The sequence below is a fragment of the Pundamilia nyererei genome, unplaced genomic scaffold, assembly GCF_000239375.1.
Source record: "Pundamilia nyererei isolate P.nyererei 1_Seehausen unplaced genomic scaffold, PunNye1.0 scaffold00239, whole genome shotgun sequence".
In the NCBI taxonomy this organism is placed as follows: domain Eukaryota; kingdom Metazoa; phylum Chordata; class Actinopteri; order Cichliformes; family Cichlidae; genus Pundamilia; species Pundamilia nyererei.
This window is the reverse complement of record NW_005187640.1, coordinates 278,841-296,156: the sequence shown is the minus strand read 5'-3', so window position 1 is coordinate 296,156 and position 17,316 is coordinate 278,841. Positions and strand designations below refer to the sequence as shown.

At 42.8% G+C, this 17,316-nt stretch overlaps 1 protein-coding gene across 1 annotated transcript in view; it reads left to right on the top strand.

The window, feature by feature from the left end:
• The first annotated feature begins 785 nt into the window (after positions 1-785).
• The window catches only part of cntnap5a (contactin associated protein family member 5a), a 140,638-nt gene continuing 124,107 nt past the window's right edge, over positions 786-17,316 (top strand). The window contains exon 1 of the mRNA XM_013914947.1: positions 786-1,317. Within this exon, the coding sequence (XP_013770401.1) occupies positions 1,245-1,317 (73 nt within the window). The 5' untranslated portion in view covers positions 786-1,244. The remainder of the gene's footprint in view (positions 1,318-17,316) is intronic.

The window sequence follows — 17,316 nt, the reverse complement described above, 5'->3', positions numbered from 1 at the left end:
TAACTACATGTGTTTCTGCATTATCATTATTATCACCACAGAGGTTTTCCACATCATATCATGTGCACATTGATCAAGAGCTCTCCACCATGTTGGATGTGACATAATCACCAGCTGCTACAGGAACGTATTTCCTGACTTGATTGTTCTGCTGTCTGGAGGTTGCTGGCTGATTGTCACAGCTGCCTGAAGCTGAGCAGGTAGAACTGAAAGTGCAAAAGTCCATAATGTGATCTTCTGTGAGCTTTGCTTTTACTGCACTGGCAGCGTGTTTGAGATGCTATGCTGATGTTGTTTTTACATGCTGGATCTAAATCTGTTAGTGACAGCGTCACTGACATGTAGACACAAACTGGTCCATCTCTGGAGTTGAGGGATCTTTTTACGATGGACTCATAGGTCAGTATGACAAAAACACTCCTTTAAGAAATGGCTGTGTACAAAGACTGGACTAAAACGAATGAAACAACAGCAAGCGACCAAAGATCAGCTGTGAAAGAGCTACAGTGCTAATAAAAATAAATACATAAACGATATTCTTCCTAATAAGTTATGTGAACGTTTGTCTAGCGCTTTAAAGATGGACGACAGGAGAATCTGTAACAAAACGGTCTAAATAATATCCTGGTATGGACTCAGTCAAATCAAATTCAACTTGACAAAACAAATATGATCTTAAGTCAAATAAAATAAATGAGGTATTAAGTACAACCAAATATTTTGTTGCGATGAAACAAAGTATGCTCCTGTGACAGTGACTGTTCATATTTCCCACACAGCCGTGTCCAAACGTTTGTCATCGGTGCTGAAGTGCGCTGGACTTGAGCTTGAACCCCGTGTTTTCTGGAAACGTCCACAGCAGCTTCTGCTGTGCGGTGGAATGAAGTCATCAGCAGCCTGCAAAGTGTGCTATTTTATGATGTCTGAACACGCGGAGCGATATACAGCAGCGATTGCGGCTTTTCTCTGCGGATCTTTGCTATTGTTCTGTGTTTTATAGCAGTGCTCGGGCATCGCAGTGCTCCGCTCTGCCAATAAAATGTGAACCCGACAAAGAGAGAGAGAGAGGCAGAGAGGGGAGCGGGGTGGGCTGTGCCTCGCAGTGAGGGAGTGCCATCGTGGGAGCGGTTTGCTCCTTCACATCAGACCTCTGCTATCCCTCCAAGCCGGAGGACCGAGGAGGAGCCGCCGTCCTGCGTTGCTCTCTGCGGACTCACGGATAATAGCGCACTACAGCTGAGAAAATGGTTTTGCTGCTGCCGATGGTTACCCTTTACACGCTGAGCGTCTTTAGCGGAGCATCCGCCGCCACTCACTGTAAGTGTTTCACCTCAGTGCGCTCACCTGTCTGCGCCTCTGCTCTGCGGGCGGACACGCGCCTGAATCAGGGGCTGCTCCGACCGGCGGAGTTTTACGCGCGCCTCGTAGCTGAGCCTTCCTGTTGTTGCCGGAGCGGCGTCGTGATTGTTGTGCGGCACCGCTGTGCTCGTGTCGGCTCTCCTCACTTCACTTTTTGCTTTCGAGCACATAAACAAGTTGTTGATGTCTGCTGGCTGAGGTTTTGCTTTGAACGGACCGCACGATGAAGGTCACGCGAACAGGTTCGTTTCCTTTGGTTCGAGGCAGATGCGCTGCGGAGTGGCCGAGCTCGTCCTTACTTGGCGCTTTCATGTGGGATTTTTACGAGTCTCAGTCTCGGGTCGTGTTTTGCTGATGTGTGTTGGGGAACCAGAAGTGCTGACTGGCCACAGATGTGCTGCTCAGACGGCTGCTGGTATTGGTCGACTCCTACGTACAAGCCCCCTCTTACACCCCGCAAAAGCTTTCACTCCAGAAAGAGACTTTTACGCCGTTTGTTTTTACCTGCATTACTGCGTCCAGTGATAGTCCTAAAAATCTCGATTGGCTGTCGACCACCTATCCGAGTTTTGTAAAAGCAAAATGAATTGTTTTGATCGCAGGATAAAGGACTTCTGCTGTCCTTCGTTTCTACAGTAAACTGACCGTCGTTGTTCTCATGTTGGATAAAAACAAGCATTTTTGTAAAGGCCTTGAGCATTCATTCTCAGAGTTTGTGATCCAGCTTCTCAGTGGACGGTGGAATCCTCTCAATGACAAAGTGCAAACCAGGAGGTTGAAATATTATCAAGTCCCATAATGTGCAATTCAACAGCATCACAATGTGTGTCCTTCAAGATGATCGTTGTGATGTCTCACACCAAGTTCAACAGAAACAGATACAAATCTGTGTTACATGGTAAACGTACAGTAGCTGTGTAACTGCCTTTCATCGGTGGCTTTGCAGTAAATGTAAGATGGTCACTTTGATTTCCTGAAATAAAAATAAGAGTTCATTCTTTATATTTTCATGTGGCAACAATCCAACCTGGCAACATAAGAGGACATATGACTGACCAGCAGTGAACCGCAGGTTAAGGGCCCTGGTGCAGGTTTACTCCTGCATGCCTGTGTCTCATTTATCTACTCACCTGCTTTGGCTCGTGGCCTTTGCATTGGTCGTTCTGTACAGAAGCTGTTGCACGCACCAATGTTTGTTGTAACAGTGAAGTAGCTGGAGCTGTTCTGGTCAGTGAGCACAGTCTGAAGTTATCCAAACTGAAGGTTTGAACTAGTGGAGTTCAAACTCAGCAGAATCCAGACAAAGATTTTGTCTTAAACCACAAACCAGAAATATTCTTTTGAATGTTGCCGACCAAAACAAACCAAAGCACGGCTGCTGGTATAAATCTGTTTATTTAAAACAAACATGCTTCATGTCCTACACATGAAATGCGATGGCCTGTGGGTGCCCTTAGTGAGCTCAGCTCTGACAGATATGGAACAACATCTATTGTCCAACTGGAAACAGAGGAAACCATCAGGGACCTGCTGAGCATGAACCTTTAGCAATGAGCCTGCTCGGTCCGTGCAGGTATTCCACAGCTCCCACTGATGCCGACCAAAATTATAACTCAGGCACTAAGACGACGGCGTCAGCCTCTCTATCTGACGTCCAGTTGGTTCTTGTTCTCTCTTATTTCATGCCTACAATAATTCATTCTGGCACTAAACATTTCTTTAAGCTATTTGTTTAGAGGCAGATACACCTGTTTACCTGCTGCTGCCATTTACCTGTTTGTTACAAATATGAAAACAAGGCAAATGTTGTGACTCTGCACTGTTCACCTGCTGCTGTTCACTTATTATCCTCACACTTTCTGACTAATTACAGTAAGCTGAGTCATCCACTGGTCTGTTTCTTTGGGTCTTTGTCCTCACAACAACTGCAGCACACAGTATGTGATGCTGTGGGTGGGCGGTGCTTGTTAAGCCCCACAGCAGCACTGTGTCTCATAACTTTCCAGCTTTGCATTTTTTGCAGTTTGGGAAACAAAATGTTCACAAATGTCACAAAAACTGTTTTAAATGTTTAATTCTGCAAGTGAATTTAGTATGCTAGTTTGAACACCAGGTGGGCGGAGCTTCTGTGGTTCCAGTCAGAGCTGCGACCACATCATTATTATTATTATTGAGCTTTAGCCTCACATGCTAACCTCTTAGCTGTTTGAACATGCACACGCTCTATCAGGCAGAATGCAGAGATGAACCTTTCAATCCAAATGTCAGTTTCTTACACAATAACTTAGATTTGGATCTGTATAATGTGCTTCTGTGTTCCTGATTATTAGAACAAATCCATCAGCTGTTTTTAGCTGCAGCCTAACAAAGTGTGTCTAACAGAGTCAGTGCAGCTTTTGTTTAAACTGATATGTTGATGGTGTGTGTAAAAAGGAGCTTCCTAACCTTTCTCGTCCTTTCTTGTCATGTTGAAAGTGTAAAAAGTGATTTTCAGCAGTGAAAGAACTCAGCACGGGCACGCCGTCGTTTCATGTGCTCGTCTGTCTTTGAGGTTTGTGTCAGGATTTAAGCAGTTTGTGTTAAGGTGGGAACCTGAGCTCAGGCGACAGCTGCATTAGTCACCTGTGACAGTGATGCGTTTTCAAACGTGACCTGCGATCAGGTTTGACACATGTGGCCTGATGAAACGGCGAGCTCCTCCTGGAGGTCAAAGAGCCGCTCTCATATTTACCGCTGGGAAACGAGGAAGCGAACAAAGATGCATCATCGCTGGTTTATCAGGTGACAGAGTTAATGGCAGCCATTTCCTTCTGAGAGGCCCGTGTGTGCGTCCTTTGGCTCCACAAAGACACGGCGATATGCTCGCGTTCGGTTTCATGTTATTGGCTCATTGGTCCAACAGTGCTGGCTACAGGCAACAGGACCCATTCACAAATATATGGAAATAACACTTACTTTATTATTATAGTAAAAATCGAGTTTTATTGACTGTAGTGGAAATATGTGCTGACAATAAGAAACCACAGCGTGTTCTCCAGTGGCACTATCAGTGCTATCAGTGTATCATGTAGGGCTCGAGTGCTCTCTTTTAAATGTACCGAGCTCACTGCACAATTCCCCAGCTGGCTTTGTGGGTTTTAATGACCAAGGCTGGTGTGGACCACTCAAAGCACATTTATGCATCAGCTGAGAGAAAGCAGGCTGTATCTGTGTGCGGCTCTTTATATGTTCTACTAGTGACCTGGACATTTGGCTGGCCGTGCAGATGAACACGGTCCTGCTATTGCACATCTTCAAAACCAGTGTTTGGTTCATGCCTTGGTTGTTTTTGCTACCAAAAAGAAATGTTCCTGTGATCATGAACAACATATAAACACCAGCATTCTTCTGCATTTCCTGTAAGCAAACTTTCACCAGACTAGGACGCACACATGGGCGTCTTGGAAAGACTGAACCATAATATCATGTTGACAATGTTTGCAATTTCTATGTACAGGAGCTGAAGTTCACTGACTACTTTCCGACCTGCTACAGCTCAATAAAAACGAACAGGGAGCACACAGCAGTTCAGCGTTGCTTGGTGTTCGTGTTACAGCTGCTGTGGTGCAGAACTCTGTGGTCAGGTGGGGCTGCTGGCTGTTGACGGTCCTGAACTTTAGGCTTAATGCTTAGGAAACCACAACCTTTCAACTCCTTTAAAAAATGCCAAAAAATTGGTGTTAAGAGGTGTCAAAGCAAGAGGTGGTTATATAAGCCTAACTATACAGACATGTGGGCCAATCAGAAGCCTGATGATGTCAGTGTGTGTGTGTGTTGTTGAGTGCTGGTGGCCTAATGATATTTAAAATGACAGTATTGTTGTCAGTTGTGTGTTCGATGTTTTGTGGCAGTCATCACAGTCTTGGTTAGCTGTAATCTGGGTTATTTACATGCATTTATTGAATGAATAAAAAATGATGGCAGCAGCTGCACGTGTGCCTGCTGAGAGGGCGAAGACACACTCTGAGGTCGTCTTCATCTGTTAATAATCCTTCCACAGGTTCACGTCCACACATTTTTAGATAGAACTGCTGACAAAATGAATGGAAAGAATTTATAGTTCTTACTCATCGGGTATCCTGATACTATACTGGGAAAAAAACACTATGGGATGGGAAAAACACAGGCCACAAAACTACAAATACAACATTTCCTTTATAATTTCACGAGATCGTTTCATCACAGGGCAAGATCACAATTTCTGAAAAAATAAAGATGCTCTGACGAGTTTGTAGATGTAGTGAAAAAGTTGGAGCGTGATGATCAGTGTTACGAGCAAAAATACCTAAAAAATGGAGACAAAGAACAGAAGTGAGATGTCCAGGTGCACCTATGCTAGTGTTTCTGTTCGCTGCTCATTTATTATTTTGTGATCAAAAACAAACATAACATTTCCCAGATGATATCTCAGTACTGCTTGTTTTGTCCTATCAGCTCTCGAGACAGTTTAATTACTAGAGAACGTAAGAGAGGCAGAGCCGCTCGTACTACAAGTTAATTAATTATCCAAAGAGCTGAGGATTAACTTTCTCTCATCTTTGTGTTTCAGGGCTGTCTGATATTTGTAACTTCAGCATGTTACATGCTTACCAGCACACTTTGCATTGCTAAGTACATGTTATTTTCCAAAAGCACACTTTGGCCGAGCTATTCTTGTAGCGCTGTGGCATAATTCATAATCATTATCTGGTGCAACTTCTTTAATAAGGCCACCCAAGGGCTGGTCACAGGCCAGCGTGAGGCATGATTTGAAGGGATGGAAGGAATTTGCTTTTGGCAGGAAAAAGGCTTTCATTACCCGCTGTTATGACACTCTTCAGTGTGAGTCTGTGGGAGGAATATTGCTATGCTTTAAGTGATCCCCTCGCAACGAGCACAGACCGCTTCGCCAGGCATCCAGTTTTTATAAGATTGAATCAGCAGCGTGGCAAAGCAGCGGACACACATATTTACTTAAGATTTCATGCTTGAAGTTAGCTCGGCGAGCAGATACTTCAAAACTAATTATCTCGCATCTGAAGCACCTGAAACGCGTCGCAGCAGAGATGGCACGCAGCTTCACAGGAGCAGCGATGGGTGTGCGCGACGGAGCCGATGCAGCTGCACATTCGCTCGCTAATGAATGTGAAGCAGGCACTCGGGGAACACCTACAGCTGTACGCATTCAAGGCCTGATGAATTTATCAAAAGGTAAATGAGGCAGAGCGCTGTGGCGTGACAGCGCCGCCACTTTTCCTCATGTTTAAACATATACTACGGTTCTTCTGCAAGACAAAACAAACTGGGAGGAAGGTGCGCTCTCATCATCAGGGGCCCACTGACTGGATGCTGGGATTGTTGTACGAGTATATATGATCACAAGGATTAGTGCCGTCGCGGGCTCACTTCACAGTGCTTGGGCTCGCTGAGACTCAAAGTTTCTTTGTGAACGCTTCTCAGGACGATTTTGTACTTTTGGTACTTAATAGTGAAAGTCTTATTGTAATCGAAACAACAAAAAGTGTTAAGTGAAGAATTTCAAACTTGGCCCAGAAACGCCGCCCACTGAAACACATGCAGACTCTGGTTAAACACGAAGAATACAGTTCAGCACAGTCGGGCTCTGTTTGCATTAGTTAGCTCGATAAAAACCCAAACACCAGCCAGAGAAAGCGAATATCCAGGGGACGCTTCTTCTGCACAAATCTCTACAACAGTCACATGTGTCAAATGATGACGATGAACATCAACAATAAACTGTAAAATGAAACACTGCTGCAAATAAGACAAAGACTGTCTGTGAAGGTTCTCAGTCATCCCGGTCCTCGTAGTCTAAGGAGCTCGGACAGGAAAGCCTCGGCTGATTGTGACCTACACCTGTTTTTACACCCTGGCTGTGTGATCAGGCAGAGGATCAATAGCAGGTCCAGGACCCTCTTGGGGACACTCCCATAGGGCTTAAATCTGGGACTCTCCACCAGTTGTTCTTAGAACTAAAGAAGCTTCTTGGATGAAACGTCTTCAAGAAACTCAAAGAAGTCCCGACACTTCCCTTCCTGAGCTCCTTTGAAGACAAAAAGGCTGCAGAGAATCCTTCGGACAGAGCAGAGACACTGAAGTCGGTTATTTTATTGACTTCACTAAAATAATGTTGCTGTTTATTCCTAAGCTGTGTCCAAATCACAACAGCTGCTTTATAAGGTGAAGACTGTACAGTAACAGAGACAAACTAGTTTGGAAGGAAAAGCTCAGCCAATGAACGTGCAGCATCATACAAGGTGACCAAAAATAGATGGTACAAAAAATAAGTGTGTCTGTGAGTCGATGAATTTATCAATAAGATATTTACAAAGGTGAAACCCGTGTCACAGCGCTCCCCATCTGTTGGCCTTCAGAGAAAGTCGGGCTACACTCAAATCCTTTTGGGCCGTACTCAGCATCTGCATCAGGACTGGTTCATTATTAGCAAACGCAGCAGATAGTTGTTGTTTACTACAACAAAGGAGTTTATCAACTAGTGAGATATACTACAGGATAGTTCATACATACTGAAGCCATCGTGTCTCCTCTCACTAACAATATCGATAACTCCCACAGATACCAGCAGGCCAGACTTCAGTCTCTCTGTAAGATCTCTGACACGTCAGAATTAGTCAAAGGCGTGAAATAAAGAGACGTTTTTATCTCGTCTTTGTCACTGAGAAAGAATTTATGAGGAAATGATAGACGATACAGGGATGTTTCTTATACATGCATGAAAAGAGGTTGTTGGGCAAGTTTTTTCATTAAAACTGTTCATTTATAACTAATTTATAACAGCTACATTCACTGATTGTTTTCACTCAGTAAGGCTCGATGTCACATCATAGAAATATCTGTGACAGTAAACGAGCATCAGATCTTATTATTTATCTTTATATGTCCTGTCAGAGTTGATTCCTCTCACCACAGAATAGACGCTCTCGCTGTGCAGATCGAGAGTAAAGCGCTTTCTGATTGCAGTAAGTATGAAGGAAACATGCTGACACATGATATCAGACTATTTAGAGAAATTATTCTGCCACGTCTCGAGTGGCGATTACGGCGCCAGGAGACATCTTCCCATTTCCAGCCACGCTGGTCACAGAGCGATGCTGCACCAGTCCCCGATCTATAGACTGCAATGAATACGCTGTAAGTTTCCATGTTACTGGCAGAGGGTTTGAAAGGATTATCAACACCCACCCTGCCAATAAAATGGATGCACAAATCATTGGGGACGGTTACAATCATGAAATATGAGAAGAAGAAAGCTTACTTTGAACATTCAGACTCCAAAAAAAGTCATGAATTTAAAGGTAAACAGACGCTGCAGAAACTCTTTCTGTTCCAGCTTAGTGTTTTACGGAGCTTTGTTATTGTGTTAAGCTACTGCATGCTATGTTATTGAATATTGATCGTGATGTATGAAAGAAGCCAAGGAAAGAAAACCTGATTCATCTGGACTCAAACTTGCAGTTGCATCTTTGATTCTTTTATGAGCTGCGTTTGCTTTGCCCACCAGATTTTCACTACTTTGCAATAAATGTTGCATCCTTCCCTCTGATCCACAGAAGAAGGCCAGTGCCTTTAAGCACGGCGTGGGTCCATACAGCCTCAGCTCTGACTGCTTAGTGCAAAGTCTGGGTCAATGTAGCTACTTAACTAGAGCTAGTAAATGAAGCTACTTAATCCAGCTCTTTAGAATATATTATTAGGCTACAACCGCCTGCTGCCCAGACTGATTACGACTGGCTATGGCTATAATTGTGTGTAGAGGGCTGATTATTACTGTGACTGTTTGTTTATAGTGGCTTATAATATGTGCAGTTAATTGACGTGGCTTTGTTGAGTGTTAATTAAAGCTTCAGCAGTGCTGAACTCTGCAGTGCAATGGTAACAGAGTGCTGTATTTAAAGTTTAAGTCCTGGGTGGCTAAACAATGACTCCTCTGCTGATTCCTGATAGAAACACTGAAGTGTGGCTGAGGCACACATATCCTCAGCCTCATATCAAGTATTTGAATACAAGCCAGAGCAGCTGCAGTCACCACAGCCACAGTGCTACAGTGTTGCAGTTTGTCTGTTGAATGCAGTAACAGTAACACTACGATGAATGTGCTGTGTAGTATCAGCTTTTGTAAACTCCGTAGCATAACAAACACACCATGTACATTTTTGAGCTATGCACTGTGTATTTAGGATAGATGTGGTCACCCCACGGCCTCTGGTGGGTAACGTCTCCCTGTGACGTCACCATCTGGGTATTTTATGAGTGAGGGAAACTACATCGCCCTGCTTCATCTCCTTTGGTACTGTAATCGAGGAAAACTGTGTATAGCGTTCAGTAAGACTCAAAACTCATGATTGAAACTGTAAACTCATCACAAATTAGTTTAGTGAGGTGATCGATGAAGGGAGCTGATCTCCTGTGTTCAACCTGACTCGCTGTATAAACCAGAGGAGTGGCCTACCACAGCTCCACGCCACGTCTACGCCTTACAGAGGACACAAGGGGACGTCCATCTTTTACATAATGTTTGTGGATTTTCTCAGAACATACTAATGTCGTAGTGTTTGCATTCGTCCAGGTGGGTGGGTTAGATGGATTACATTATTTTTAATGTAAGTAAAGTTGATTTATTGAGCGCTTTTCATAGACAGGCAGTCACAAAGGTTCAAAGCAACAGAACCAAAAATAGGCAACACAAAAGGTTTAATGTTAATAACACTTCAAATAAAAAATACTCATACATGTGGAGCACTGGAGGAACGCTCTGCAAAGCTTCTATGCAGGAAACGTGATGTTTTGGAAATAACATCATAACTGCTGTCTTTTAACTTTCTGCTGCAGGTGCCATCAGAGCTGTTCATACCAACGTTTTATTTACTGCGTCCTTTGTTATTACCAATGTTTTTGGCCTTTGTTCTCTTTTTGTCAACGAGACATTATCCCATTATCAGCTTGTCTATAGCAGATGCTCCCAGAAATCCAATAATCCAACAGAAAAGTATCACGTTTCCTCTTTCACTACATTCCTGAATGGGTGCTGAATAATTAATGTTTGGCAGATGTGATGCATATAATCACTCAAACTGTCGATAACTCATGCCGCAGGCTGCCTTTAAGCGCTCGGAGCTCCCTCCAGATTATATCCAGTGTGTGCAGACATGAATCGCTACAGTAAAACAGTCCATGGTCCTCGATGATTTGCATCGATATGAGCGTGGATCTAATTGTTAGCCAATCTCTGGTGTACACTGGCTGCTGCTGAGCATAGGTCACTGAGCCCCAAAGCCTGTTAGCCTATGCATGCTATCATATGAAGCTTTATCAATGCCACAGAGAGGTCTGAGGCCACTCTGTCACCAGATGCTATCACTGTGTCTTTTCATATTATTGACTCTGAGGTTTCTCTTGGCTTCTGCAGCCTCCTTCTCTGGACCACCTTTGCGTTGATTTACAACTCGTTTAAATGTCTTATACATGTGGCATTTTCTTGCCCCATAACACATGATAACCTGTACAGTCCAGCCACGTGGGTATACCTGTTTAACCATTAGTTAATGCAAGTATCTGTAAGTTTTTTCCATCTCTCTTCTAGATTTATTTGAGTTTTTCAGGCTTCACTGGTGTCAGAATCTCTTTAGACTTCATATGAGAGTTGTAGTCAGCAGCTACAAATCAAACCCAAACCTGTTGTCCAGGAGGGGCAGGCCTTACCTGGCCATGAAGCTGCTTGCCTGTCAATTGTCCTGTTTCTTGTGAGCCTGGGAAAACTCAGCGACTATATATAAAGATGTTTGTAAACCACAAGGGATAAAGTCAAAGGCAGTTTTATTAAAGTACAAAATAACACACAGACAAGGAAAACCAAAGCAAAGATAGGACACAGCAAAGAGGAGCAAAGACTGAGGCCATATATACAAACACAGCGTGATGGCTAATGAGGAAGTAAAGCTAGGCCGAGATACCAGGAGGAACAGGCACCAAAATAAAACAGGAAATGACCGACGCGGAGAATCGGCCTACAACATAAAAGCAAACATGAAAATGAGAAGGAATAGAGTGAGAATACACGAGGTGACACACAGCCTCCCATTAACTAACAACAGCCAGGTGTGCTCGTTCAGCTAGCTGTGGAACGACGTAGACGAGGAACCTGCCTCACACGTACAACTCCTGTAAACATATTCACTGTTTACTCAGACCACAGACTGTTCTGTAAGGAGATGAGGCAACGAGGAGTTCCCCCGTTGTTGACGTCAGCCAGATCAACGAGTATCGAAACAGCAGGAAATCGAGGTTTTTTTAGCAGTCTGAATAATTCGCTAACATCATAACTGGAAACGTATGGACATATTTATCATGAGTGTCTAGCGTTATGACAGGATATATTTCACAGGAAAAAGAGGAAAAACGCAGTAGATCAGTTTTAAATTGCCATGTCACAGCTTTAATTGAAATAGGTTTGGCAGCACATGACTCACAGCAGCACTAAACCCTGTGAAGCCATCACAGGGAAGAAACAACGCTGTCGTCATTGTGTTTGTGTGTCTGTCCAGTTACTTCTGAATCCTTAAACTTTCCGTTTAAACGCGTTTTCACTTTCTACACGAATGTAAAGCTGATTTACTAAAGCTAAAAATATTTATCTTAACATGCTTTCCTTTGTTCTTAAAGCTTATCAGCCACCCATCCTCCTCTGCTTATCCTTATCAGGGTCATGGGAGCTTATCCCAGCTACCGTAAGGAAAGAGGCGGGGAACATCCTGCACAGGCCTGATGCAGGCCTAACGCAGAGAGACCGACAGCCATTCCCACTCACATCCACACCTGTGGGCAATTTAGAATCACCAGTTAAGCTAACCCCAGTAAGTGCTTGTCCTGGGAGCAAAGGCAGCTTTGACAGAACCACAGTCGGTCTGGTCTGTGTGTCTAAGCTCGGAGTAGGAAGTTCTTGTTGTGGGAAAAGGCGAGTGGCCTACATGTGGATGCTACGGTGGAAGTGGAGTTTTCAGTGAGAGTGTAAATACACCGTCATGAGTGGAAGGCTGTGTTGGATGTGCATTGCATCCAGAGGAGTATGTAATGTGATTATAACAGCGGGCTGGGATTTGGCTGCATATTTTAAAGTAATTGCTGAATTTACTCCAGCAGTGTCAGGAGTGGAGACTCGTCAATAATCCATTTGTGGCGTGCAAACTTTGTTCTTTCTTCGTGAAAGAATAAATCAAAATAATCACTCCGAGAACAAGAGTAGAAGACAACTTTGATAAATAGCTTAACTCAGTTTATACAGTTTCTTTCAGAGCGATGCAGATGAAAACAGTGTTTGTGGACCGTCTGACGAAGCCTTTTAATAAAACATAGGCTGTGGTAACTTGTCCAATGTGTTTAGACACTGATCTGTTTCGCCACATTGTTGCATTTCTAGCTTTATGTAAGGTTACTTTGTGCTGGGGCTGCACGAAACCAAAGAGTATATATTTGTATGAATTTTACAGACGAGTGATCGTCTGTGGTTTGATTTCATCTTTATGGTGACTGCATTGTTCCCGCAGGTCATATTTGCAACATGTAGCGATCGTGTTACTTGAGTAATAATGAACTGTGCACAACAAACTGGCCAGTGTCCCTGTCACTTGTGTGTTTCGATGAGAGAAGAGGCTGCACACCAGCGTGGTGTCAGTGGAGCTGATGCTCAAGTAAGAAGAAGAAATCCTACAGAGGGACAAACAGGCCAGTTTGCAGCTTTCTGATTCTTAGCGTGGACACAAACAAACTGGTACACTGACTGGTTACCAGACCAGCTTATGTATCTGAGCTGGTCTACAGCAGAAGTTCACAGTTTACAGTGTAATTCAGTCAATGCTTCATGACGTTTGAAATTAATTAAACTATTGTCATTAATTAATACGTGCGAGTCACATGATTAGGGGTGTGCTCGTTTAATGCAAGCCCCTCCCACATGCTCTTCATTGCTAATAATGGAGAATATTACAGTACATCAAAGCTGCTTCACTGGTGCAGCTGTATGTGAAAAATTAATGTCGCGCATGAAATTAAAACCACTACACCACTCAGCACTATAAGTTCCTAATTAGCCTCCTTTTTAAGAAACTGGGCAGGATAATACAGTTGCCTTTTACTTTACAGACAAACTCACTCAGCGGCTCCAGCTGCTCGTTCTTGTTCTGCTCTACACTAAGATCGCCGTGGCAGTGCATGAATTAGACTTCAGAGAAGAAGAAACTGTGTCCAGCTATAATCCAAGACAATGAAAAACTGTGTGTATGACCTCAGGATGAAGCAGACTATTTCAAGAAGCAGCCGATATAAAGGATTGCTGAAATAGCGCGTTGCTTCCACAATAACAAGAGGATTATTCAATTGTGAAATGATTGTGGATAACACGATTGTCTCAGATGGACAAAAGAAAAAGCACCGAAGAACCGACAGTTTGGGTCATCACACAATTAAACTCACATCCACAACCTAAATGGAATGACTAAATAAAAACACACAGTCATTCACTCACAGGGGTCTCAGATGACCCCCTGTGAGTAAGCACTTGGTGACAGTGGGAAGGAAAACCTCTCTTTTAACAGGAAGACAGCCCCAGAGAGCAGGCTGGGGGAGGAGCAGCAGTGTGCTGCGGGGGTTGGGGGTGAGGACAGGAAGATGGGACATTTGTTATATTAGTTATGAACACCAGTCAGTAAACACATGTTCATATATTACAAAGTAAAATCTGAAGCCTGGTGTTGAGTGTCCCAGTCTGATCCTGGCCGTGAGAAACGCAGCTTCTTATTTAAGCTGTGTTATCAAAGTTGTGCAGCAGATATTCGACCTGACACCTTCTGCTGTCTCTGAAGACTTCAATAACATGTCGTGCACGATGTTCCTTTAAGCTGTGTAAGTAATTGGGCAGCTGTTGGGTTTAATCACATGGATTTGGTGCACCAAGTAAAATGGATCAGACCAGATTGAAACGTGTGCTCCACTTTGCTCTGCCCTTCCCCTGTCTTTATTACATTTTCTATTTTTAGGAAATCCCTTTGGCTTTTTTTCATATTCAGCTCTTTGAGTTCCTTTTACAGATATTGTCCATATTATTTATAGGTGGTGAGCTATGTTTGTCGTCATCCTCAGGTGTAGTGATGCCTCCACATCAGTTTGAATTCTCCAACATCTGGTATCATCAGTTTGTTATGATGAGACTGTGTCCTCTTTGTACTGAGGAAAGGGCAGCAGTTACTCTCAAACACTGACTCTGTGCTGTGATCTTTAAAGTGAATCTGCTGCAAACATCGTCTTGAATAAAAAGATTTCTGCAAAGCTAATAACAGATTGTAATTTCATATGACCCAGGTATCGATCCAGAGATGAACAAGAGGAGATTATGGCTGTAAATCAGCACGTGCTTACAGGGATTTAGTGGCTGAGATTCATGTATTGTTTTTATGAAGGACTACACGATATGTGGTTAATAAAGGATACGTCTCTATATTTATTTATATTTTAGTCTTATCATTATGTCACATAAAGCCCACCCTTACTACTTCTGATGCTGTACATTCGGGGCGTTCGTGGCTCGAGAGTTGGGAGTTCGCCTTGTAATCTGAAGGTTGCCGGTTCGAGCCCCGGCTCGGACAGTCTCGGTCATTCTGTCCTTGGGCAAGACGCTTCACCCGTTGCCTACTGGTGGTGGTCAGAGGGCCCGGTGGCGCCAGTGTCCGGCAGCCTCGCCTCTGTCAGTGCGCCCCAGGGTGGCTGTGGCTACATCACCAGTGTGTGGATGGATGTGTAAAGTGCTTTGGGGTCATAGGGACTAAGTAAAGCACTTTACAAATACAGGCCATTTACCATTTAAATATTCAAAAGCTTGTAAACTCTTACCTGCAGACAGTATCTACATGTGTTAAATATTAGTAGAATAAAACTAAGCCGAGTCCTTTCACCGGCTCTGTCGCCATATTTAAATCATATTTCTAAAGAGAACATTTTCTCAATGCAAAAACAGAAAAAGGATCTCTCAGTAATAATCACTAATATAATCACTAATAAAATACGCTGTACAGACTGAACTAAAGCACAAAACAGTCTTTGCTCTGTCTTCTTACATCAATATGAGGCGAGACAAAAACTGCTCTGGTGTCTCTGTGTGGTGTGTTCTTCATGTTTATGAGGTTTTGTGTACGTTTGTATTTTTTATTACATATTTTATATGAATTAATGTGTAAGATAGTGCTACTAAAGCCTCAAACTAAATATGGTGTGTACCTGTGCCCTCCTTGTGGCAGAACGTGGACAGCAGCATCAGCAAACAGTCAAATTTGAAGATGAATTAACATTTCAGGTATCTAACAGTGATTCTTGAGATAAGAGACAAAACATGTCCGGCAGATAAAACCCAATTTTGTGGTTAAAAATATGCATACAAGTGTTAACCAACTGCCTAAAAGACAAACCAAGGCAATGTTTATACAACAAAAGTGTGATTTTGCATTTTTTATACATGTATATTTATTTTAAATGGTACAACACATCACCAGTACCTTAAAAATCCACTGTCCACAAGCAGGTGTGATGATACTAGAATACAGGAAAAAATTAAGAGTAATGTAAAATTAAACATCATGGCTCTCGTCACTGAGTATTTTAAGTAAATACCTTTTATAATATCAAAATATGACATTGAAATTTTATTTTTACACATTTTTTAAGTGATTAAAATCGTGTCCAGAGTTTTTGTCAACACCGTCAGATTTTTTTAAAAGTACAAAAAAATCAGGAATTATTGTGGGCAGCTTACACTCTGAGGACCCCTTTACCACTTCCTGTTTGATGCACATGCCATGAGGTCACTGCTGTGATAATTGTTTTATTTCATTTATTGCACACCTTTCTGATAAACTCTGTGTCACAGCATAGTGCGTCAACACTGTAAAAACAGCTTCATTCAGGAGGCTTGTAGAGGCGTAAGCAGCTGATGAAAAACAAGATGGCTTCTGTCAGATGTCAACACCATCAACACCATTTTGTCTGACGGTGTTGACCCTTTTTCTAATGGTGTTGACAAATGCCACAAAAGTGTGCTGTTCACCATTTATATTAAGTTATTTTTACTAATATTTCAGTCATATTGCTTCCTGTGTATTTTACTGATATTTCTGCTTCACAGGTGTGTCAAATATTATCAAATTTGTCTTATCTTGAATCTCATTGTTTATGTTTACATTATTAATCCTGTAGGAAAATGCTTAGTCCTCTGCATTTGACCCATTCACTCAGTGATGCAGTGGGCAGCTACCAATCCAGGATAGCCTCTGTTCGTTGGATTTGAACGCCCAACCTTCCGATCATGTGGCATCTGCTGAGCTAGCTGTGCCCGAGAGCTGATGTATGAATCCTGCTTCCAGGCCCAAACTACTCTGTGTTTATTAAGCCTGTTAAAATGTTTTAATGCTTTTTATCTTGTTCTATTACATCTGAACAAGTCCCTAAAAACAGTCAGTGATCACTGTCAGCCTAACCATCAGGAACCCTCATGTTAAGCTTTATCAAGTGGAAAAAAGTTAGCGTTCATCCTCCAGCTTCACTGTGTTATGCTAACATAGCTGTGTCGCTAGCAACCAATTAGCACATCATTATATAGCAGCTAGCCCAACTTCAGTAACCCTACAAACGTTACTGCTGTTTAGTTTCCTGTCTCCATTTATGTTGGAAGTGATAGCAGAGCTGGCGTATCATGTTCAGGTGGAAACAATCTAACTTTAACTCTGTTAAATTTCATATATTCTGTTTTCATGGATGCCTGGATGTTACCCCTGGTAGAGCCACACTGATCATTTTATTAAAGATGAAAGAATTTAGACAGTTTGTGACTCTGAGTGATGCTGCAGAGCTCCTGTGACT